We start from the raw sequence: 24,984 nt of genomic DNA on the forward strand, positions 1-24,984 counted from the left end.
GGTTCACTCCATGACTTGGAGGCTAGCCGCACATGCTAGGGGAAAAGGCAGCTCAGATAGAGAAGGGAGAACCAAAGAAAGGGAGTTAGAAGGATCCGCCCAGGATGGGAGATGCATGCTGAAAGTAGACTATAGACCGAACATGATTGCCACTCAGTGCCTCTTTTGCAAACCACAGCACCCAAAAGGAGAGAGAGAACAAAAGGGAATGCCCTGCCACAGAGGCAGGGTGGGATGGGGAGAATGGGTGGTGGGAGGGATACTGGGATCAATGGTGGTAGAGAATGGGCACTGGCGGAGGGATGGGTACTCGATCATTGTATAACTGAAACCCAAGCACAAAAGTTTGTAAGTCCACAACTGTACCTCATGGTGTTTCACTAATAAAAATTAAAAACAAACAAACAAAGAAAAAACATCGCGCATGAGCCTCCCCCAGTCTCAGTGCTCAGAGAGACGTGCTCAACACCTAAACCAAGCTCACCGTGCGCTCGGCGGCTCTGAGTCTGCAGGTGGGGGCCCGCGGGGCCAAGCGTGTGGCTGTATGACTGTGGCCTCAGAAATGACCCAGGACTCCCGAAGGCCCTCCACAGTGGCCATTGTCAATGACTTGGGCACCTGCAGTGGGCCCCGCAGCCAGGCCCTGCCCTGGCCAGGGATCTTGGGGAAAGTGAGACAGATACCCATTTCTGGTCACCCACTTTGCGTGCTTGAGAACACGCTGTAAGGGTGTGGGGGAAAGGGGGGTGGAAAGAAGTTCCATGGGCAGGAGTGAACCTGGGTACTGGGGAGGGGACCCTGGGAGTACGGACCCCATCCTGCTGACTGGGAGGAAGGGGGAGGTCCACAGTCCCCCTGGATTTGTCCTCTGGCCTGGATGGACGCCTGTGGGTGCTCCTGCGCGGGTCTTGGCCACTGCAGGGCCTGTGGTGCCGTGAGAACCAGCTGCTCTACAGATCTGCTAAGGTGGGAAGGTGGCAAACCTGGTGCTCACAAACGGCTTGAGACTCCTTCGGCTGGGACCACCTGGACGGAGATGGGGGTGCACAAAGGGCAAAGGCCACCTTCTTCTGCTTGGACCAGCTCTGGCTGCAACCCTCTTACACACAAGCTCCGGGTGGGAGTGGCATAGGCCTGGGCTACTGGAGGGCCAAAGGCAGATGTGCCTGGGTCCCTGCTGCAGCACCCAGCACCCAGTCTGGCCTCCACGCAGCCTGGTTGGGGACTGACCACCACCCCCGGGTTGACCAATGGCTCCTGGGGGCCTTCAGACGTCCTCTAGCCTCACCTGGAAGATGTAGTCTCCAGGCGGCACATCCGTGATGTCCACCCACTGGCAGTCAATGTCATGGCGGTAGATGTCCCAGCAGCCCATGGTGATGCCCTGCTCGCCGAAGTTGGCACACTCATAGCTCTTCTGGATGTCTGTGGGCAGGGCAGAAGGTAGCCGGTCACCACATACCACCAAGGCCCTGCCCAGAGCTGGAGAGGTAAAGCCCCTCCCCAAACACCCTCACCCCTATCACTGCTCATCCTTCCGCCATATCTTCACTTCATAACTCAACAGTTGGGGCTGGAGCCATAGCACAGTGGGTAGGGTGTTTGCCTTGCACGTGCCCGACCCAGGTTTGATTCCCAGCATCCCATACGGTCCCCTGAGCACTGCCAGGAGTAATTCCTGAGTGCAGAGCCAGGAGTAACCCTTGTGCTTCACCGGGTATGATCCAAAAAAGAAAAAAAAATCAGCATCCCTCCACCCTGAGGACCTCTGACGAGCCTCTCCCCATCTCATGCTCCCGCAGTCCCAGCCAGGCCGCTCCTCCTGAAAGCCATAGAGGTTCCTCTGGCCTCTCCCAGGAGTCAGAACACTGGGCCAGATGGGATGTGAAGCGGCCACTTGTCTGCACAAAGTTGGCACAAAGTTGGCTTTCAGACCTCACCTGCTGTGTTGTGTGGCTCTAGGAACCTGAGGGGTGCCAAGGCAACCAAAGGGCAGTGCTGTAGAAGTACCCCGGCATCCCCCTGAAGTCTCCTCCTCGCCCACCACCCAGCAGGACAGGTGTGGGGCCTCCTGGGGCTGTGGGCAGAACACTCCTGTCCTGGGTGGTGGGAGGTCTAGGACCCTCCCAGGGCTCACTGGAGCTTTGACTCCAAGGGCAAGGGTCAGAGGCCAGACCTTGGCGTTGAGGCAGGGGAGGAAAGCTCGGGGCAGAGAGAGGAGGGGACCAGGGGTCAGGTGCAGGGTTTGGAGCCTCACTTGGGGGCTGGTGCAGACGGACCAGACATCCTCTGGGGGACACGAGTGCTTCTGGAGCCAGTCCTTGCCCACCGCACTCCCCCACCCCCCAGAAAGCGTCCCCAGAGAAAAGTCATGTGTCAGAGGCAGTGACTGGCAGGTGACCAGCCCAGCGGGGCGCGGGGGGGGGGGGGGGGGAGGAGGGGAGGGGAGGAGGGGTGGTCCAGGGTCTGCGCATGCGCACACAGGTACCTCCTTCGCACTCTGTGTCCTCCAGGCAGAAGCTGGCTTTGTGGCCCTCCGCCACCTTGGTACCGTTGAGGCTCAGCAGGTCGTAGTGGGTGAATACTTCCATGCTGTGGTAGTGCCTGGGGGCGAGAGGGGCACCCAGGCCTCAGAGTCTGCCCCAAGCCCTGCCAGCAAGTCTCTCCCACATGTTCGGAGCCAGCGCTGCTGAGCGCATGTGTGGAGGCAGCAGCGGGATGCAGAGCTCAGGCGTCGGGCCGGGGAGCACCCTCCTCTGCCTGAGCTCTCCCCGTCCTGCAGGGAACCTCGGCAACAGGGACCCTGTACCAGCACAGCAAGTGTAATATATGAAGGTAATTTTGTGATTTTTCCTTCCCAGCACATTCCAGTGTGGGCCCTTCTGCAGAGTCACTTTTTTTTTCTTCTTTTTTAGGTCACACCGGGTGATGCACAGGGGTTACTCTGGTTCATGCACTCAGGAATTACTCTTGGCGGTGCTTGGGGGACCATATGGGATGCTGGGAATCGAACCCGGTTGGCCGCGTGCAAGGCAAATGCCCTACCCTCTGTGCTATCACTCCAACCCCTGCAACTCTGTGCTATCACTCCAACCCCTCCAACCAACTTTCTGATGGTTTCTGGACACCTGCTTTTGGAGGGTTCCTAAGCACTGACCAGAGGGATCCCTAGCCGCTCATGATACTTGATCTGGTTATATTGGGGGGTCACCAGAGCTACCCTCAGTGATATCAGGGGAGGGCATATGGTGTAGGGGATTAACCCTGGGACCTACTGCATGCCACGCATGTGCTCCATCCCTTTGTGCTGAATCCCCAGTCCCTTGGGAAGGAGACAGGAAAGGAGGGCAGGATGCAGTGGGAGTGATGGGAGCGGCGAGGAAGAGTAGCCTCAGGTGTGGCTTGCAGCCTCTGAAGAGGAGACTTAGGGCAGCCGAGGGCCCTTCCTCCCACAGAGGCCCAGTGGGAAGAGGCGAGAGGTGGCCATTGTCCCTTCTTTCTGGGGAGCAGTGGAGGGCAAGAGCCTGTCTGCACAGGTATGGTGGTGGTGGTGGTGGTGGGTTGGGCACCCGCTACCACATTCATGCAGGGACTTGAAGTGCAGGGACCCCTGGGGGTCCTGGTGAGACCTTCCCTGGCAGGCCCACGCCTACACAACATGCCTCTTTCCAGACTCCACAACTCTCCTGAACACTGCGCTGACCACAAAGGGTCTTTTGGAACACAGGAGGGTCCGAAAGAACCAACAGCTGGGACTGGGACCAAAGCACCTGGTGTCCTGGACTCAGGACAGAAGTGCTCAAGTGAACTCTCTGAGGGCTCTGGCTGAGCAGAGGGGGGGGCAACGGCAGATCTTGCCCAGAAGGGCATGGAGGGAGACCTCTTGCCTGCCTGCTCCGCCTGGCCAGGGCAGCTGTGGTCTCCCATCCAAGCACCACCAAGGTCCAACCCTGCTTAGCTTCGGAGATCGGGCGCGTTCAGGGCCAGACGGCCGCACACCGTCTGTGATCTCCACCTGGACACCTTCATTCCTTCTGGACTGCCGCTCCCGGCCTCTGACTGAGCCTGGTGGCTCGACCAGGCCCCTTCTCTCCGGTGAGGCAAGGCGGGATTAAAAGCAGAGGTTTCCCCGAGAGAAAATTAGAGGGAGGCCTTTCTCTTCCTTCCTTGCGTTTGTACTAAAAATAACACCACGAGTTTCTGAGCTGGGCTTCCCCGAGGGCCTGCACGTCTGGGGAACAGACGCTGAACCGAGGGCCGCTGATCTCATCCCCAAGGCCACATTTTGTGGCTGCGGAAGAGAAGACCTGGGCAGCGTGTATTTTGGATGAGACACGAGGTCTGACTCATGGCCTCAAACATGTCTGCGGCGCTCAGAAAGGGGCTTCTGTGGCCGTGTTTACCAGCTGGGAAGATGGAAGAGAAATGCTGTCTATGCTGTTGCCTAAACAAAACCCAGGCGCAGTCCACAGGCGGCCTGTTGTAAGCTGACCTCCTCTGCCCCCTGGCTTCCCGCAGGCCTGCCTGAGGCCTTCCTGAGCGCCTCAGTTTTTCCCCTGGAAATGCTGGAGGGAAGCACTGGTCCTCAGCCTCCATGCCAGCCTGTCTCTGTCCCAGCACATCTGAGACAGGAGCACTGTGGACTCACCCCAGCCAGTCCTCCTGCCCCTCACATCCTCCCCAGTGGAAGCCAGAAAGGCAGAGGAGCATGGCCAGCGGTGACCAGTGACCGCACCCTTCGTGTCTCCAGTCTGAGGTCACTTGACCTTTGAGTGCCTCAGAAGGATCCCTGGTGTAAAGGGAGAAAGTGCAGCCTTGGGGAGACATTCCAGAATAAGCTGCCCTGGGTGGAATCCTTGTAATCCACATGAAAGGAGGCAGAGGCAGACCTGGTAGGGGCTTTGAGCTTTTCCCCCCTTCAGAATGGTGCAAAGAGGAGAAAGGGGTGTGTGTGGGTGTGGAGCGGGGGAGGGAGCCTCAGGAATGGAGCCCAATCTCTGTCTGCAGAGACCTCCAAGGAGGCATCACTGGGTCCCCTCTCGTCCCCCCGCCCGCAAAGGAAAAGAAAAAAAGCAAAAAAGGGCTAAACGCATAGTGCAGGGAATAAGGTACTTACCTTGCTGCAGCAAACCCCAGTTCAATCCCCAGTACCCCAGACCCAGAGCCAGGAGTGGTCCCTAAGCAGAGCTGGGAGTAGCCCATGGGCACTGCTGGGTGTAACCCCAAAACCCACAAAAAAGAGAAGGAAAAGTAGAAAGCTCTCACTCCCTGTGAGGCAGAGCTGCAAGCCATTCTCTCAAATGAGCGGCTTAGTGCTCACGGCCCCCACCTCAGTCTTCAGAGCAGCGCCACTTGCTCCATGAGGCCCTATGTTAAGCAGCAGTGACTTTCCCGTGGACTGGGCAGAAATCTCTGCGGGCATCTGAGTCCACTCCCGGTAGCTGCACACAACTATTCTAGGCTGCTGCAGGGAGGTGCTAGACAGGCATGTGTATGACAGAGAGGAGTTTTCACGGCCTGAAGGCCTGAATCGGGGGTACCCACAGAAGTCGCGAGTCATTGCACTCTGATTTCCATGTGCCACCCTTTCCCACCCTGCAGCCTGGTGCCTCCAGAATGGGCAGTGCTTCTGCACCACTTCAGAGATGACTGGCTTTGGCATGGGCTGCTGCACGTTTGAGGCTGTTTCCTAACCCCCTTACAACAGGCACACCCTTGTGCATGTAGTCTGCGCCCCACCAGGGGATGACCCCAACAGCCTGTGTGCAGAGGCCACGGTGCATACGGTGTGGGGAGCTCTACCCACTTGGGAGGCAGAACAGAGCGAGCCCGCTGGATCATGACCCCCAGTGTCCAGCTTCCGGTACCTTCCAAAACTTGGCTGGGATAGTGCGAGGAAGCGCAGAGCTGTTCAGGTTCCCTGGGGTGGCACTGCTCCCTAGGGCAGGAGGAGTCTAGGGTTCAGAACCTAGATCCTCAAGCAGGGAGGAGAGCAGAGCCACAATCTCTGGACTTCAGCCCCTGAAGATGAGCACTGAGAGCTCCCCTGGGAATGCGTTTTCTCCGTGACCACCATCTGGGTCAGGATTTTCCACCCTGGTTCCAGAGATAGGCTTCAGAGCAGCTCCGGCTTAAGAGAGAGTGAAGTAGAAAAATATTTCGAGAAATAAATGTGTTTCCGGGAGTGGGGAGGACCCGGCAGAAGTTGGAGTCCTGCAGAAAGGCCCTTCCTCTTCCCGGAGGGTTCTCCTGAGCCCTAGGATGGGGAAAGGGAGGGCTGGGAAGAGCAGCGGGGGCCCTCTTCCATCTGTGCTGAGCCAGCATGGTCTTCCCCACCTCCCAAACATCTGTCACAAAGACAGAGCCACAGGAAAGGGGATGGGTGGGGGCTCATCTCAGGAAAAGCACCGCCCTGACGTCACCCTGTGCATCCTTAGAGCCTCCTGCTCCTGGGGGAGCAGCATGTGCCCACAGACACATGTTCCTCGCCGTGTGATGTCTGGGAGGAACAGCAGATGCAAAGAAGGGGTGCAGAGACAGTCCCCGACCTCAAGGGGGGGCTCTGGAGGTTTCTGGGGGGCTCAGGATGTGGCTCCTTCACTCTTACCTCCTGCTGTGGAGGAGACCCACATGTTTTCTTGTGAAGCCCCCAAATTCATGGCCTAATGAGGACTTCCAGAGCATTTAGAAAGTAGAAGCACACAGGCTCCTTAGTGTGATCACTTTCATTTAGAACATGGTTGAACAACTCTGCCCCGAAAGAAAAGTGACTGGGCGACAGTAGAGCAGGTAGGGCATTTGCCTTGCATGTGGCTGATGCAGATTTGATCTCCGGCATCCCATATGGTCTCCCAAGCATCACCAGGAGTAATTCCTGAGTGCAGAGCCAGAAATAGTTCCTGAGCATCACTAGTGTGACCCAAAAAAGTCAAAGATAGAAAGAAAGAAAGAAAGAAAGAAAGAAAGAAAGAAAGAAAGAAAGAAAGAAAGAGGGGCCGAAGCGATAGCACAGCGGGTAGGACGTGAGCATTGCCAGGAGTAACTCCTGAGTGCAGAGCCAGGAGTAACCTCTGTGCATCGCTGGGTGTGACCCAAAAAGCAAAAAAAAAAAAAAAAAGAAAGGAAGGAAGGAAGGAAGGAAGAAAGAAAGGAAGAAAAAGAGAGAAAGAGAAAGAACGAAAAACATCCTTTTGCCGGATACAGGCATTTGGGTCACGCCAGGTCATGTTAGGGGCTACTCTTGGCTCCGTGCTTGAGGGTCACTCCCAGAGGTGCTCAGGATAAGTGCCTTCACCCTTGTACTATCTCACTGACCGCCCCCTCTCCCCCCGCCAACATATTTCTAAATAAACTCACTGTCCAGCAACCACAGAAGCTGTGACAGAGTATAAACTTGGGGACATGCTTGGAAATCACTGACCCAAAGGTCAGAATAAAAGCCTGTTTCCTCACGTTAGCAGCGACAGAGCCAAGGAAGAGAGCACTCATGGAAGGGCTGGGAAGGAGAATGGTGCAGAGAAGGAGTGGGGTGGAGCCGACCCCTCCGGCTAACATGTACACAGCCCACCTTGGTCCTGGACTCCCAGGAGTGGGGCATCTCTGTGCTGTCTGGGTGACAGTATCTGAGAGGTGCAGGGATGAAGGCAATTATTCTGAGCACAGCTGGGAGTGACCCTCAGGCATGGAGTCAAGAGTAGCCCTTAACATGACCTGGTGTGGTCCAAACTCCTGTATCCACCAAATGAAACGTTTTCAATGACCTTGTGGCTCAAGGTTATCTGGGTCCTGAGAGAAGGGGGTAGGGAGCAACTTGGTGGTGAAGGTGGGGCCAGGAGGGCGCACCTGTGACAGTCATGCCAGATCCATGCGTGGCGGCCGTTCTTGGGCCGGAAGTCAGACTGGCCGTTGTTGTGGATCTGAGAGGAGAAGCGCAGAAGCCGGCGGTAGCCCGTGGTGGGGTTGGTGCGGGCGGCCGAGGCCGAGAGGCAGTTCTCCTCCATGGCGCACTGCAGCATGAACATGGGCCGGTCCTCCAGGTAGGTGGTCTGCTGCACCATCTCCGCGTTCAGTACCAGGTCGGGGGCGGCTGGGGAGGCAGACATGATGCTCCAGACCCGGTGCTCTCTTCTGGCCCGGATGAACTTAAATTCCCCCACACCCACCTGCCTCCCCTGCCCAGAGCCTCAGGAGGGTCTCTCTTCAAGTGCATCTTCCTTCCTGGAGGACCACGACCTCAGACTCCCTTTCCCTTCTCTGAGCGTGCACTCACCACCCCTGCAGAGGGCAGCACACTTGGGCAAATGCTGACTCTCTGGGGGAGGCCTACACTAAGGTTCTTTATTTTTTCAAGTCTTGTTTTAGGCCACCCCCAGCTCGGTGTTGGGGATTGAGCTGGGTCGGCTGTATGCAGGACAAGTGCATTACCACCACATTAGCTCTGTGATCCATCTCCCTTCTTTTAAGTGATGAGTTTTTTTCCCCAAAAGAGCAAATAGCATGAAATTACACTTTCCAGACACTTTTTTGTTTGTTTGTTTGTTTGTTTGTTTTGGGGCCATATCCAAGGGCACTTAGGTCTTAATCCTGGCTCTGTGCTTAGATATCACTCCTGGTGGGGCCAACAGGGCCCATATGTTATGCCAGGGATGTTTGGCGGTGTGCAAGGCAAGCGCCCTATGGACTGTCCTGTGTCTCTGGCTAGAGATACTTAGTCCCTTGGTCTGCTTCTTATGGGAATGCTACAAATGTATTTGCAACAAGTTATACTATATGTAAATCTATAATCTGGTAATGTTTCCCATTAGTGGATCTAGATACATTCAATTCATGAATACATATTTCATTCATAATCTTACCTCATCTTTAGCTATATGGGTTGTTTGGAATTTTTCAGTTAAGGATGAAGGGATGGTGACTTCCTAGAGTTGATCTATACATATAATGTTATTTTTCTGAATAGATTTCACTAGGCCACTTCAGCAGTAGACACTGGCCCTGCAGTATGAAGTTGCTAATAATAGATGGGGCTGCCTTTTTCTTCTGTTTGAAGGTGTGAAAGATTGAACCCAGGGCCTCACACATGTGAGGAAAGAACATTATTGCTAAGTCACGTCCCCACCAGAGGCAGCCTACTTTTAAGATAAACATTTCGATGCATTTGCCAAATCTTCTTAATAGGCTTCTCCAGTTTCCACCCACATTGTGGCTCTGCTGGAGAATTTCCCCCCTGGGTACATCATTTAAAACACGCTCAATTTACTCAATTAGTGCACTGCTCAGAGCCAAGTGTTAAGAAACAAAACTTACCAATGAATATGCTTATTAAACAATTGTTTGGTTTCGAAGATTAACCATTAGTTCCCCTTTAAAAGTGAGACTGACTTTCGGATAATGATATTATATGGATAATGTCCAGCCTCTTCTGACAAGTGGCTGTGGAGTCTGAACTCCGAGTGCATCTGGGAGCCTGGCCGTGCTCCAGTTCCCAGGGCCTGGAGTGCTCCCTGCTGCTCCACCCGCTCCTGGGCTCTGGAGATGCAAAAACACGCATCCACTCACAGAACAGGGGCAGAACGGGCCGAAACGGGCAGCAGACCCACCTGAGCGACAGGTGTGGTTCAGATGTGGGGTGGAGAGTGCAGGACAGGCACCAGGAGTTCTAGTTGGCTGGGAAAATTGGTTTCTCTTGGAATCAGCCAGGAGGCAGCATTTCTGACAGAGTGCTCTGGGCTGTGTGTGGGTATGTGTAGGTATATGTGTGTGCAGCAGGGCGGGGAGAGCTATTGAGTCTCTCCCTATTTTCTTTTAAACATTTTTTTTTATTATTTTAACTTCTTGGTTTTTTTTTTTTTTTTTTTTGCCACACCAAGCAATGCTCAGGGTTTACTCCTGGTTCTGTACTCAGGAATCTCTTCTGGCAGGCTCAGGGGACCATCTGGGGGGCGGAGGAACAAGGCATACACCCTACCTGCCGTACTATCTCTCTGGCCCCAAGTCTCTCTTTACCTGTACACTAGTTGGTACTCAATGGGTGACAGCCCCTCAGCTCTGGGGCTTTCCTGTGTAGGAAATCAGCCCTCCAGTAGTGGAACGTGCTCGGTATATGGTTGGCCTGGGAGCTGTATTCTAGCACATATCAAGGAATGCCCTGCTTGCGGAACATTCAGGACACCCACCAAAAGTTCCTCAGAAGCCTGAACTCACCACCCACTGACTAGGACAGTGCAGTGGATTTCATTCAGGGGTTGGGGCTGGTGCCAAGTCAGCGAGAAATCCAAGGAGGAAATCCACGAACTTCCTGATGGTTCATGGATAAGTTATGGCTAGTTAGCACATATGCACATATGCTGCAATGCCTGGATCAGAATTAGTCTCAATACTGATATTTTATAATTTTAAAATAAATAATGCTTTTATTTTTGCAGTCACAGACCACAAATTATTTCTCCTGTTTTCACCAGCCTGCAGACACAAAAGGATGAAAACCAGCCAAAGAACGGCTTCACGCTCTCTGGACAGTGTCCTAGGAGCTGCGAGAGTGGGCTTCCTCGGAACCAAGGTTTGGCTTCTACCTTCTGGGATAAGGTAAAAGGTAAAGGTAAAGGCCCTCCCGTTGATCGTTGATTTGCTCGAGCAGGCCCAGTAACGTCTCCATTGGAGACTTTGTTGTTACTGTGTCTGGCATATCGAATACTCTCGGTAGCTTGCCGGGCTCTCCGAGAGGGGCAGAGGAATCGAACTCGGGTCGGCCATGTTGGCCGCTTGTAAGGCGAACGCCCTACCCGCTGTGCTATCGCTCCTGCCCACCTTCTGGGATATAATGAAATATATCTAACGGTCCAATGTTCCTATTTTCTCTGAATGCTGGGAAGCTCATTATACAATTCCTGCTCTCCCCATAGAAAAATGTATCAGAATGCAGAGCATCTATTTCTTATTGATCTCGTTCAGTGATTACATTTTTGTTCTGGTTTGGGGGTCACACCCAGAGTGCCTAGAGATTTTGTGCTCAGGAATGACCCCGGGGGGGTGGTGGTGCTGGAGGGACCATTTGTCTTCTCCTGGGTCCCCACCATCTAGCTACATGGAGGTCAAGTTCGCCCCCTCCTGAGCTCTCTCTAGCACCTCTGGGCTATTTTAAGTCTTTATCTTTTGGACTGTACACCTACGTTTCTTTCATTAGCTCTTATCTTGCGTCACCATCAAGTTTCCTCAGGTGCCTATTACTTTAAACTCCTTCTGGAAAAGGTGGCAAGTTACAGTATAAAGACATCCACAAGCCCAAATAGGGCCTGTGAAAAAGAGTGGAGTGTTCCCTTCTGGAGGTTGGGGTGAGGTGTGAGGATTGGGGGTAGGGGGTGGGGAGGGTGGACCACCCTCTCCCAGGGAACTTAATGCCTGGCAGGGGGTGCTATAGCTCAGGACGCAGCTGAGAAGCTGGCCCCAGGCTGGTGAATCCTCACAAGAGTGAAGACCCACAGTGGGGAGGGCATTTGCCTTGCACGTGGCCCACCCGAGTTCAATCCCCGGCATCCCATATACACCACCAGGAGTAATTCCTGAGGGCAGAGCCAGGAGTAAGCCTGGTATGGCCCCCAAACAAAAAAATAACAACAACAACAGCAGCAAAAAGAGCGAGGAAGTGCTGACTCTGCAGGGTCCAGGAGGGAGACCCCAGGGGCCGATGCCAGGCTTCATCTGCCCCCTGGTGCTCTGTGCTGCTGAGTCAGCACCTGCTGGTACTCACTGGAAGGCAACGTCCTTAACAGAACTAATGGACAGAAGTGAATCTACCTGCCAAGATCAGCTAGAGAGCGTCTGCTGGGGTCCGGCGCCTCACTGGCCAGCCCGGCCCTGACCGCTCGGATCTCGCTGCTGTGACAGAAGGCTCAGTGTGGTTTAGGGGACAGCGGCAGAAGAGCAGTGGGGATGGGGGAATCCGACAGTAACAGGCCCTCTAAAGAGGCCCCATGGTTCTCTCTGATGTTAGGGTGACTTCATGGGCTGGGGCTCTACTGACTTCATGGGCTGAGTCCTGCTCTACTTCCCTCCAATCTGGGCGTCAGCAGGGTGTGGGAAGGCAGGGACTGCCCCAGGAGCAGAGCAGGGGGCAGGAAGCCCCCACTCGGGAAGCGGTTCTGTCTGCTTCTGCTTCTCCAACCCAGACCCCGCCTCAGAGGAGGGAGTAACCGTCCCCGTCTGTGGACGGGTGAGGATGGCCAGATCTCCTTCATTCACCAACCCAGATCACTTCGATAGCGGACACTGGCCCCACAGTATGAACCCAGGCGCCTCCTCTTTTTTCTTCCAGCTATGACAGGTTCTGTGGGGGGCCGGGTCTCCCTCATACCCTAAACCTCTGTTACCTGACTAGAACGCGTCTCTCTGCGCAGCCTGCACAGCCCAGAGCCGCTCCCGGGCTAACAGTGAGACCAGACTGTGTGACCTCAGTCCCCGGAACCTCAGGAACTCACTTTCCGAGCAGGCGACTCCAGCGCCGAACTGCACTCCCCCTTGGGGGCAGGTCACATCCTCGTCATGTCGACAGTGTGCCAGAGATAGCTCCGTGCCCGAGCATTTCACACCGCTCATGACCACTTTGTTGGCGTAGATGTTTCCCTGCCAATACCAGGTCTCCTAGAAAGAATCGGCCAAAGAAATGCCGGGAGGCATCTGAAACTTATATTTTTGAACATTTTGTCAATTTTTTTAGCTACAGAAACCTCAAGATTTTAACAGGCCCTTTCTCCAGACAGGGCTACGGCAGTATGGCAGAGAATCCAGTACTTGGACCCTGCCCTGTGGGTTCGGACTCTCTGCTCCCTGAGGAGCATCAGGGTCTAACGGTCATTGGGCAAGGCCAGCCCTGCCCACCTGCTGCCCGCTCCCAGCCTGTTGGGGGCAGGCGTGACTGTCACCAAGATGTGAGTGCAGACGCTCAGCACCCTGCCCTGGGCAGAAGCAGCCGAAGAGAGGAAGTTGAATGCCACGGAGCCCTATGTCCACAGAGTCTGTGGTCACCTCTCTGGAGACCTGCCTATAAAGCCTCCGGAATGGACGCTTTGAGAAGGGACAGGGCTTGTACTCTAGAGTGACTTGGTGCTGACATCTGTTGCCCCTCCCCCCCAGTTGAGAAGCCCAGGCATGAAGGATCAAGAAAAGCCCACACCATCTTTCTACCCTCGAGGGGGTCAGAGCACCCAGCCACCCGGAAGCAGTACTGATGGGGTACTGGTGGGGAGAGTGCCCCGGGAGCAGAGTGTGTAGAAGAGGTGCAGGCTGCCCCCCGGTACTGTAGGGAGGGCTCCTGCAGGGGCTTAATGCAGAGCTTTCCTGAAGAGCCGGGGTGTAGGAGAGCCAAACACGATGGTGGGTGGGGGCTCCGGGTTCCCCTGTTCTGAGAGAAGCTTGAGGGAAGTGTTTTGAGTTGAGGCACCCAGGAATGGGACAGGGCAGGAGTCAGGGTGATGGGGAGTGGCCGCTGCCCATGTCATTCATATTGGCCCGGTGGGGGGGCCACTCAGAACACACAGGAGCCTCCTGCTGGTTCCCCCACCAGCCTCTCCCAGCATTCTACTGGGAGGGGGGGGGGGTTCTTTCCTTCACATCAGAGGGTCCAGAGCAGGACGTGGTATTCCCTTGCTATCTCTGGGACGCGGGGGGACCTCAACCGCGTCACTCCTCACACACACGGCTGTGTCCCAGCTATGACAGGCACAGATGCCTGCCAAGGCTCAGTGGAGATAAGAGCTTGGCTGGCTGGCGGGGACTCACTCATTTTCTCGTCCCAGGGTGTCTGAGGTGCTGGGCCTCGACCAGGAGGTTTCTGTTACCCGGAGGGCTGAGCTGTTTCTCTCTGTACCCTCAGACTCTCCAGAACCAGGTGAACCCCAGAAATTAGCTGAGGACACTGAGGCTGAGGAGTGGGATAGGTCCCAGAATTCAACTGAGAGTTCTTCCTCCTGCTTCCAGGGGTCCCGGCGCTCTGCCCTGTGCTTCCCAGGGGGCTGGGGAGGGTTTGTGGGAGTACGGGACTGGGGGCACAGGCTCGGAGGCAGGGCTACTCACCTGGAAGGCGTTGCTGGCGAACCCGAGGCCCAGTTGCCGGCAGACCACCATGGCCTCCACAATGCCCCAGTTCTCACCGCACACCACCCCCCACACGAGGGATCCGTTCCTCTCGGCCAGCACTTCCACCCGGCCCTCATAGGGGTTACGGCCCCCATTCAGGCGCAGCTGTGGATGAAAGGAAAGCACGGTCACTGGAAGGCATGCGGGTGCTGTCCTCCCACCCAATGCCATCCTCCCAGTCTCCCCTGGCTACAAGCCCAAAGTGCTGGTGGGACCCGTCAGATTCTTTTCTTTCTGTGTTTTTTTTTCTTTCCCCTTTCTATGGGCCATACTCAGTGGTGCTCAGGGCTTACGTTTGGCTCTGTGCTCAGTGGTTACCACTTAAAGCGGTCCCTAACCAGATCTGGTGCTGAGGATGGAATGGGGGAGTGTTATCTGCATGAAGGCAAGTATCTTACACCCCTGTACTGTCTCTCCTGCCCTAGAGGCCCGCCAGATCCAACAGCCCCCCCCCCCCCCCCACACACACCACCACCAAGAGCCCAAGGCAGGCCAGCCTCAAACCATTCTGCTTTTAAACTCACCCCCACCTGTCCATCCCCAGGGCCCACCCCTACCAGCAGCCTTCCAGAAACAGCTACAGGCTGGTGAACCTGGTGTTCCCGGGCACCACTAGTGCCAAATGAGCTGGAGGCGGCAGGGTCGGCCAGAAGCCTCTGCCACGCCTCCCTCCCTCAGCCCGGGGAGGGTGCCAGGGGCCAGACGAGGGGCTTCCCTGACATCCCTGCTCTTCCCTTTCCTGTGTCTGCAGCTGGCGGGCAGCCCCAGGCTGGGTCAGGGAAGGAAGTGCAGGGTGGAGCAGGGCAGCCCCCCCCACACACACGCAAGCACGCATGCACGCACACATGCATGCACAGACAGCACGCACACACTTGTTTAGATAAGGCTGTGCTTGGCCGGTTTCCACACCTACTGGACAGCCTGGGCGGGGGAGGAGGCGAGTAATCCTGCCTGGTGTGAGCAGACAGGAAACACTGCCCCGTCCAGCTTCCTCTCCACTCCCAGGCCGAACCCACAGCTCAAGGGCAGTGGGAGGTCAGCGCCGTGTCATGGACCCTGGTGGCTGGTGGCCTGGGAAACGCATCTGCCATTCCCAGAGGCTTCCCCACCCTTCCACTCAACTCTGCGTTCCCAGTGTGCTTTTCCTTTGCTGTGGCTTGGGGGATGAGGGCACCTAGTTCCACGCCTGTTACCTTGTAGCCGTTCAGAAGAAAGCTGTTTCCTACAAGGTGACTAAGGAAGGTGTCCTCCCCGAGGAAGGACGGGAAGCTGCCCAGAGTGAGGGAAGCCTTCAACAAGGAACTCCTCACTCAGAGTAATTTTTACCAGCTGGCTGTTGTCTCTTCCTTCATATTTATGGGCTGAAACGTGACTCCTGGGGTCACTGCATTGGGAACTCCGCACAGTCGAACCAAGGCTGGATGAGGTTGTGCGTGCAGGTGGGTCAAGCCTGGGAGAGAGGCCCCTGGAGGGGCGCTCAGGCCTGTGCCCCCAGCCTCTGCCTGCAGAATGGTGGGCAATATTCCCACGGTTGATGCCACCTGCAGGATGTCGTTATGCCGCCCCAAGAAACCCAGGCAGATGATGGAACCCGGGAGTCTGCACAGTGCTGCCCAGGACCAGTGCCCTTGGGTTCCCCAAATGACCACACCATGGGAAGCTGGTCCCCAACCCCAGCAAGAACACTGGGACTGCCCAAGGAAACATCTTTATTTATCTATTTATTTTGCTTTTTGGGTCACACCCAGCAATGCTCAGGGGTTACTCCTGACTCTGCACTGAGGACTTACTCCGGGCAGTGCTTGGGGGGGACCATATGGGATGCCGGGGATCAAATCCAGGTTGACCGCGTGCAAGGCAGATGCCCTATCCACTGTACTATCGCTCTGGACTCCACAGAAATGTCTTCACGGGAAACCGATACCCCACGAGCAGCCCAGGGACCAGAATGCACATCCAGGAGTGCATTTTTCTCACACAGGCTCACCCCGACAGAGAAGCTCTGGAAAACTTCACTTTTCTGTACTTGGTCTGTCGCTGGGCTTGAAATGTTCCCTCTCCATCCCCCGCCATCCTTCCTCTCTGTTGGTCTAGAGGGGGGTGGCCTCGCACATGGGGCTCCTACACTGCGGCCTGCACAAAGGCCCCATGAGGCCGCTGGCTTCCCACACCAGCCCCCAGAACTGCAATCAGGCTGCGCCCAGGCAGTGCACGGCAGGAGGTGGGCTGAGCGTGCCCCGCAGGAGGCTGGAAGAACCTTGTTCTGGATCCCTGTGGACTGCGGGCACCACGGCCAGAAATTACGGTCAGGGTTGGAGAGATGCCCAATGGGTTGGCACAAGCTTTGCATGCAAGAGGCCCACGGTCCAGCCCTGCCCTGCAGAGTCCCTTGAACCCCACCAGGAGCGACCCCCCAAGCACAAGACCCCCCAAGAGCAGCTGCCAGAGCACCCTTGGGGGTAGCCCCCAAACCAAAGAGATAAAGTCAGTGTTGCCCTGATGTCCTGTGTCTGCTTGCCCATCGCCCATCAGGGTGATGCTGGACTCTGGGTACAGGACAGTGACCCGCACCCTTGGAAGATGGGGGGCAGCCCAGCAGGGTGATTGCCTCATGCTGAGCAAGCTTGGGAGGGTTTGAAGGGACCAGATATGGAAGGACAGAGGCAGCCTCTGCGGGAATGCCAGACCTGTCCTCTGGCCCGAACGGGCTCGTTTTGTGCTTCCCCTGGGTGGTGTTTGTAGACCTGCTGTGGGGCGGCTCCCCGGGTTCTAAGAAAGGGCCCAGGACACAGTGTCCTCATCATGGGGAACTGGAGTCCCTGTGGAAAGGTCTGAGTCAGCCCTGTCCCACAGTGGGGCACACACAGTGACGCCCAAGCCCTGCCAGAGGGCGGCGGCTGCATGTCCTCACCTGCACCCTGACACACGTGGGGGAGGAAGTCCCGGTGACCAGAGCCCCTGGGCCCTGCATGCCCCGGCACGCTGTCCCCTCTAGCCATGCAGCAAGAGCTCACCTTTTTCTGGAAGCCCATGGCAGGGACGTTACACCGCACCCCTGCATCCTCCTCGTGGTTGCAGCCCTGCGACTCGGCATTGAACTTGCAATCCGTGATGGACTTCTCGCTGCCTGTGCACTCGATCTCATTGAGGTGGATGGGGCCTATCCCTGTGGAGGGACACGTGTGTCAGGGGAGTGTTCTTTTTTTTTTTTTTAATTTTCATTAGTGAAACACCATGAGGTACAGTTGTAGACTTACAAATTTTTGTGCTTGAGTTTCAGTTATGCAATGATTGAACACCCTTACCTCCACCAGTGCCCATTCTCTACCACCACTGATCCCAGTATCCCTCCCCCACCCATCCCACCCTGCCTCTGTGGCAGGGCATTCCCTTTTATTCTCTCTCTCCTTTTGGGTGCTGTGGTTTTCAAAAGAGGCATTGAGTAGCAATCATGTTTGGTCTATAGTCTACTTTCAGCATGCATCTCCCATCCTGGGAGAATGCTCCCAACACCATTTATTTGGTGCTCCCTTCTCTATCTGAGCTGCCTTTTGGGGGAGCGTTCTGAGGGACATTCTAACCCTCAGAGCATGCCTCTCTAAATATATATATATATATATATATATATATATATGTAGGGCTGGAGGGATAGCACAGCAGTAGGGCATTTGCCTTACAAGTGGCCAACATGGCCGACCCGAGTTCGATTCCTCCACCCCTCTCGGAGAGCCCGGCAAGTTACCAAGAGTATCTCGCCCGCACAGCAGAGCCTGGCAAGCTACTCGTGACGTATTCGATATGTCAAACACAGTAACAAGTCTCATGATGGAGATGTTACTGGGCCCGCTCGAGCAAGTCAATGAACAACCGAAGGACCGAGACCGTGATATATATATATATATATATATATATATATATATATATATATATATGCACATATGTTTTCATACACACACACACATATGAAAGTTCACATCACTCAACCTTTAACAACATGTTGGTGATATCCTAAGAAGGTCTTAATGACCCCTGCCAAAATAGAAAAATCCACACTGTTTCTTTCCTCTATGATACTTTTTTGTAGCATTTTCAGCAGTTTTTCATAACAAACAATACAAAATATATTATTTTGGTTGTGCTTTGGGACAGGGCTTGGGGCTTGGGATAGAAACATCCCAAATATGATGGTGGGAAGGTGTAATGGTGCTGGGATTGCTGTTTGAATATTAAATGTAATCAAATATTGTGAACTACCTTATAAAATTCGCTTTACCGGATAAAACTGCGTGGGTGGTCGTGCGAGAGTGCCAGCTATCCTGAAGGAAACTTGAGTCATAGCACAGTGGGTAGGGCACTAGCACAGCGGGTAGGGCGTTTGCCTTACACGCTGCAGACCGGGCCAACCCGGGTTTGATTCCTCCTCCCCTCTCAGAGAGCCCGGCAAGCTACCAAGAGTATCTCACCCTCACGGCAAAGCCTGGCAAGCTACCCATGACGTATTCGATATGCCAAACACAGTAACAGCAAGTCTCATAATGGAGACGTTACTGGGCCCGCTCGAGCAAATGGATGAACAATGGGAGGACAGTGCTACAGTGCTACCTTATAAAATAAAAAAATTAAAAAAATTAAAAGAACATGCCTCTCCAGCCCCCAGGCTTACCCCCACTCTCACCCTGGTAGAAACTGCTTCTTCTGCTGGGTGCAGTGTCTCATCTAGAGGGGCTCAGGGCTTACTCTTGACTCTGTGCTTGGGGATCACTCCTTGGGGCTTAAAAAACCATACAGGATGCTGGGACTCAAACCCCAGCCAGCAGCATGCAATACAAGTACCCTGCCCACTGTAAATATCTCTCTGGCCCCTGGAACTTGCTTCTCATCCTAGGACCACCAGAGAGTAAAAACAATTTGTCACAATTTTTTTTTTTTTGGCCCAAAACTATTTCTGCCTGACCTCGGCCAACTCCTCCATCTTTCAGAATCCTGGTGTTCTTATGGGCATAGAGGATCAGACTAGGAATCACTTTTCCAATTGCAATAAATACCCCACGCACCAAAACCTAAAAGGGGTGGCTATTAGCGTAGAGTTAGGGTCCCTGCAGGCAACAAAGGACACAGTCAGATAGGATGACTAGAGTTAGAGGATGGATATGGAAAGTAAAGAAGTAGACAGAAAAAGCCAGGTGAAACGCATGATCCCAGCCTGCCACAGCACTCCGCTGACAGGCAGAAGTCAAACTGCTGAAGTTGGAGGCCCTGGACAATCTCTGACCTTGGAGGGGCACAGGTGCCTCTGGGAGTCTGGCCTGTCTGTCTCTGTGTCTCTGTGTCTGTCTGTCTGTCTCTCTCCCCCGTCTCCCACCTCAGGGCACCCTCCTCAGCCCACATTCTCCTGCCTCGGGGTCCCTGGGTACCATGCAAGGGTGGGCTGTGAGTGCAAGCAGGAAGCATCTCTCTGTCTCTGGCCAGGAGCGAGCCTTCCTAGATGACCAGCTTTCAGGTTAATCAGCTCCCAAAGCAGCTCTCCCGAAGCCTGTCCCACCAGGGAGCACCAGCCAAGCACCCTCCCTCTGCTGGCCTTTCCCTGCCCCCCCCTCCCCCACATCAAACCCACGGACACCTCCCTCTCCCCCACCCCACTTCCACTCCGGAGAATTTCACGGGCTGGCTCTGCTCTGCTTCCAGCGGCAGCTGCCGAGTGCTGGACTTCCCAGCCACCCCTCCCACCTCAGGACACAGCAGAGTCTGAGGTCCTCCCCGGAGCGCCTCCTCTTCTATAGCCGCTGAGAAGCAATGGCCTCTTCCTGTGCCCCGTCTTGGCTCCCCCACCTCCCTTGCCCTGTCATCTCTCGCTGGGGCCAACACGCCTGCCCACCTGCAGCCCGGGAGGCTGAAAGGCCTGTGGAAATCCCAGGGGACAGCCCAACACTGGTTGATGGTGCTCGGGGAAGAGCCCCAGTCCCTGTGGCCGTCCTCCCGCTCATCAGCCAGGCCTCCACGCCTCCTGCGGCGTTCGGCTCTGACACCCCCCTCCTTAGAGATGCTGGCTCGGATGGCCGTCCCCAGGGTCTGTCTGTCTGTCTCGGAGGCTGTAGCTCCCTGCCCACCTCGCTGGGGGAGAGCAAGTGCTATAAATGGTGTCTTGGCAGCACCTCGATCTCCCAGGCTGAGGTCGGGGCCGGGGTCCCATGGCTACATAGGACTGGGCCCAGCTCACGGTGAGTTGGGGACAGGGTGCAGGTCTCAAGGGTCTGTCATATGGACTTGATGAAGATGCAGGAGCCGGCTCTGCAGTTGGGGAGTCCGGGAGGCCGAAGTCCCTTCCAGCTGCAACCCGTGCTGCAGGGAGCAGCCAAGTTTCCATCCCCTGGCAACTCGGAAGGGAACGCCGCTTCCAGTTCCTTGGAATATTTGATGAGTTTTACAAAATGTGTCTAAACACTTGCATGACTAAGGCCGGAAGCATCCAAGGACTTGGCATGGAAAGGTTGGGATGAAGCAGGCACGGAGCTCTCGGGGGTATGAGGGCTGGACTGACGGACACAGGGACGCTGCCGGGCGAGCAAGTGTCCCTCACTTTATTAATCACCTACTCGCACCGCTTGCATGGACTCACCGAACCATGGGAAGCACCTGAGATGACAAGGGACGAGAATACGGGGGACGGAAAAGGAACTCGTGCCTAACTGGGGTTGGGGGAGGCAGCCCAGATCTGCTCCGATCCCCCCCCTCCCCCCGCCTGAGGCTGGCTTTCTTCCGCTCATCTAAGCGGCAGCAATGGCCCCGGAAGGAAGATTTCCAGCCCGTTCTCCGTGCTCAGGCTCGATCACACCCTCTTCAACACTTCCTCCCACACCTCCATCAAGCAGCAGCTCACTCCAGATGGGAACCAGCCGCGTCTCCTGGGCAGCGCAAATGCCCTGAATACTACCTCACCCAGCCAGGGGCAACAGAATCCTCCACCTTGCAGCCCAGAGAGTTGAACCATGAAATTAAGGCAGACACCAGGTATACCGGAAACTCAGGAAACAAATGGCATTATTTCTTGCCTCATTAAGTATTTGGTAATAAATGGCTAAAAGGCACATGAGAAAATGCTCTACATCATTAATCATCAGGGAGATGCAGATCAAAACAACAATGAGATATCATTTCACACCACAGAGACCGGCCCACATCCAAAAGAACAAAAGCAACCGGTGTTGGCGCGGATATGGTGAGAAAGGGACCCTCCTTCACTGCTGGTGGGAATGCCGACTGGTTCAGCCCTTTTGGAAAACAGTATGGACGATTCCCAAAAAATTAGAAATTGAGCTCCCACTTGACCCAGCAATACCACTCCTGGGAATATACCCTGGAGAGGCAAAAAAGTATAGTCGAAGTGACATCTGCACTTGTGTATTCACTGCAGCACTATTTACAATAGCTAGAATCTGGAAAAAGCCTGAGTGCCTGAGAACAGATGACTGGTTAAAGAAACTTTAGTACATCTACACAATGGAGTACTATGTAGCTATTAGAAAAGATGAAGTCATGAAATTCACATACAAGTGGTACTACATGGAAAGTATCATGCTAAACGAAATGAGTCAGAAAGAGAGGGACAGACATAGAAAGATTGCATTCATCTGGGGAACATAAAGTAACAAAATAGGAGACTAACACCCAAGAATAGCCGAGATAAGTACCAGGAGGTTTATTCCATGGCTTGGAGGCCAGCTGCGCACTCTACGGGTAAAGGCAGCTCAGACAGAGAAGGGAGCATCAAATAAAGGGTATTGGGAAGATCCACCCAGGATGGGAGATGCATGCTGAAAGTAGACTATAGACCGAACATGATTGCCACTCAATTCCTCTTTTGCAAACCACAGCACCCAAAAGGAGAGAGAGAATAAAAGGGAATGCCCTGCCACAGAGGCGGGGTGGGATGGGGGTGGGGGAGTGGGAGGGATACTGGGATCAGTGGTGGTGGAAAATGGGCACTGGTGGAGGGATGGGTACTCGATCACTGTATAACTGAAACCCAAGCACAAAAATTTATAAGTCTACAACTGTACCTCATGATGTTTCACTAATAAAAATTTTTAAAAAGGTATTCGGTAATGTAAATTCTCTTTAATTGGACTCATTTCTCATTTCCCACATGCTACGGGACCATCTAGATCACAGACACTCTGATCAAAGTTCTGTGGAAAGAACCAGATTTTCCTGCCTAGGTAGGATTTGGCCCAAACATTACCGACGGTCTCAGGGTCTCCAGACAAAGGACCAGCTTGAGAAGAAAGTTAACTACAAGAGACTCAACCCTGCTTCCCTCCTGTGCCCCCGACTGCTGATTGTTCCAGAGTCTCAGGCCAGTCCCTCATTTATGTGCTTTGCACGTTTTGCCTCCTAGAATATCTCAGTTGAGAAATGCTGCTTTGGACTCTAACATTTGGCCTGACTTTTGTAGGCTCAGAGCGCAGGGCCTGCTTTCATGGGGCAGAAGCAAACAGCACCCGAGAGGTGGGCCCAGGAGGAGCATGACCAGTCTATGTTCTCAGCGGCCTCCCTGCACCCTCTGGGTTCGAGGGGCTACAGCAAGGCAGGAGGCACGACTGGGACACCAGCCTGGATCCCGCGGCAGCTCACAGTGTGTGTGGGCTCCTGGCTCCTCTGCCTTGCTTAGTTTCATCTGACCCCCAGTGTTCCCCTCCTCCAGGGCTCAGGATGCTCCAAGGTGCTCTGTAGGCTGATTTTCCTACCTTGATCTGGACCCTGCTTTCCCCCAGGTATAAACCTCAGCTCTGGGATGCCTGGGCTGGGGAGAAGCCACACACTGGTACGATGCTCTGGATGCTGGATAAACCGGTACTGCCACATCTTACCGAGACGTTACGGTTTGCTAGTAAGCGCTCTCCACACTCAGCACCACAAAACTGGACAAGGCACTGTGTTTTGCAGTCCCTGTCCCAGGGCTGGGTGCGCGGCACACATTCTCACACTTTTTTTTTGGTTTTGTTTTTGGATCACACACCCAGCACTGCTCAGGGGTCACTCCCGGTGGTGCTCCATGCTCAGGAGACCCTCTGTGGCACTGCAAGTGGAACTGGGGCCGGCCACATACAAGGCAAGAGACTTAGCCCTGAACAATCTCTACGGTCCTGTCACAAGATTCTTAATAGTACTCAGGGCCACAGGCACTAACTAAAGATATTCTACATAATAGACTAGCATGAGAAGAAAGTTTCTGAGTAGCTCCTGGCCATGGTGAGCCCCGGGAATGTGGCTGCTCCAAAATGACACGTGCAGGGGCTGGAGCGATAGCATAGCGTTTGCCTTGCACGCGGCCAACCAGGGTTCGATTCCCAGCATCCCATATGGTCCCCCAAGCACCGCCAGGAGTAATTCCCGAGTGCATGAGCCAGGAGTAACCACTGTGCAACGCCGGGTGTGACCCAAAAGCAAAAAAAAAAAAAATATGTGCAGTACACAAAGTACGAAACATCTCATTAATAGCACTTACACTTCGAGATCCTATTCTGGGCTAAGCAGTGTAGCGCTGTAGCACTGTCCTCCCGTTGTTCATCAATTTGCTCAAGCGGGCACCAGCAACGTCTCACAACAAATTGTGAGACTTGTTACTGTTTTTGGCATTTCGAATATGTCACGGGGAGCTTGCCAGGCTTTGCTGTGCGGGCAGGATACTCTTGGTAGCTTGCCGGGCTCTCCGAGAGGAACGGGAGGAATCGAACCTGGTCGGCCACGTGCAAGATAAATACCCTAACCGCTGTGCTATCGCTCTAGCCCATTCTGGACTAAAGGAAAATATATTATGAAAATCAACTCTCCCTTTTTCTTTTGTTTTGGGTCACACCCATTGATACTTAGGAGTTATTCCTGGCTCTGAGCTCAGGAATTACTACTTCTGGTGACCATATGGGATGCTGGGGATCAAACCTAGATTGACTGCGTGGAAAGCAAATGCCTTCCCTGCTGTACTATTGCTCTAGCACCCTTTTAAATTTAAGTGATACGGTTCAGAGGATATTCCTCGGGACCTCAGGTGGACTGGATGCTAAAACTTTTTTGTTTTGTTTTGTTTTTTGGGGGTCACACCTGGCGGTGCTCAGGGATTACTCCTGGCTCTGCACTCAGGGGGATGACTATATGGGATGCCGGGGATTGAACCCAGGTCAGCTGCATGCAAGGCAATGCCATACCCGCTGTACTATTGCTCCGGCTCCATGGATGCTGAAACTTTTTGCCTAGTCTTAGTATACCACTGGAACTCACCCATCATTTCCGGTCAAGTGAATGTTCCTGTGGAACTATGAGCGGAACACAGACGAAGCATCAAGGCCAGAAAGTTAAAGCTCCCGGCTTTAGCACTCAGCCTCTTGTGGGGGCTTGGTGTACCCCGGCAGCTAAGCAAATGCCCTGGAGGGCTGCCGCTGGGTGAGGAGAGCAGGTCTGAGCTCATGGGAGACTCAATGGGAACACAGCTCAGAATCCCAAATCCAGCTGCCATTTGCAGGGAGAAGGCCAGCTCCAGAGGCCGGTCAAGGTCACTGAACAAGTAGATAGCCGTCGGACCAGGACCTAACTGACCGACTTAGTCCTTGCCCTGATGTCACCCCCCAGAGACAGGCTGACCCAGGGTCCCCACGGCAGCTCTGAGACCTGACCTCACCTCTGGACCTCCCCTTTCTGCCTCTGAGAGGGGCCCGGCCCGTGTCACAGAACATCAATCACCCCCTGGTCTGTCAAGGACAGCAGTGGAAATGTCAAAGGTCTTTCTCCCAGTGCCGCGGGCTCACGGAAACCTTTGGCCACTCTGGGCGGTGAAAGAAAGAGGCCAAATAACACACGCCC

At 54.5% G+C, this 24,984-nt stretch overlaps 1 protein-coding gene across 1 annotated transcript in view; it reads right to left on the reverse strand.

Moving 5' to 3' along the window:
- LOXL2 (lysyl oxidase like 2) overlaps positions 1-24,984 on the reverse strand; it is an 89,225-nt gene that overhangs the window by 3,275 nt on the left and 60,966 nt on the right. Inside the window, exons 7-12 of the mRNA XM_056119037.1 lie at positions 17,145-17,296; positions 14,068-14,235; positions 12,474-12,636; positions 7,843-8,086; positions 2,489-2,604; positions 1,289-1,425 (exon numbers count right to left, since the gene is read on the reverse strand). Coding sequence (XP_055975012.1) covers positions 1,289-1,425; positions 2,489-2,604; positions 7,843-8,086; positions 12,474-12,636; positions 14,068-14,235; positions 17,145-17,296 — 980 coding nt within the window. The remainder of the gene's footprint in view (positions 1-1,288; positions 1,426-2,488; positions 2,605-7,842; positions 8,087-12,473; positions 12,637-14,067; positions 14,236-17,144; positions 17,297-24,984) is intronic.

Source organism: Sorex fumeus, unplaced genomic scaffold (genome assembly GCF_029834395.1).
Source record: "Sorex fumeus unplaced genomic scaffold, SorFum_2.1 ptg000039l, whole genome shotgun sequence".
Classification (NCBI taxonomy): domain Eukaryota; kingdom Metazoa; phylum Chordata; class Mammalia; order Eulipotyphla; family Soricidae; genus Sorex; species Sorex fumeus.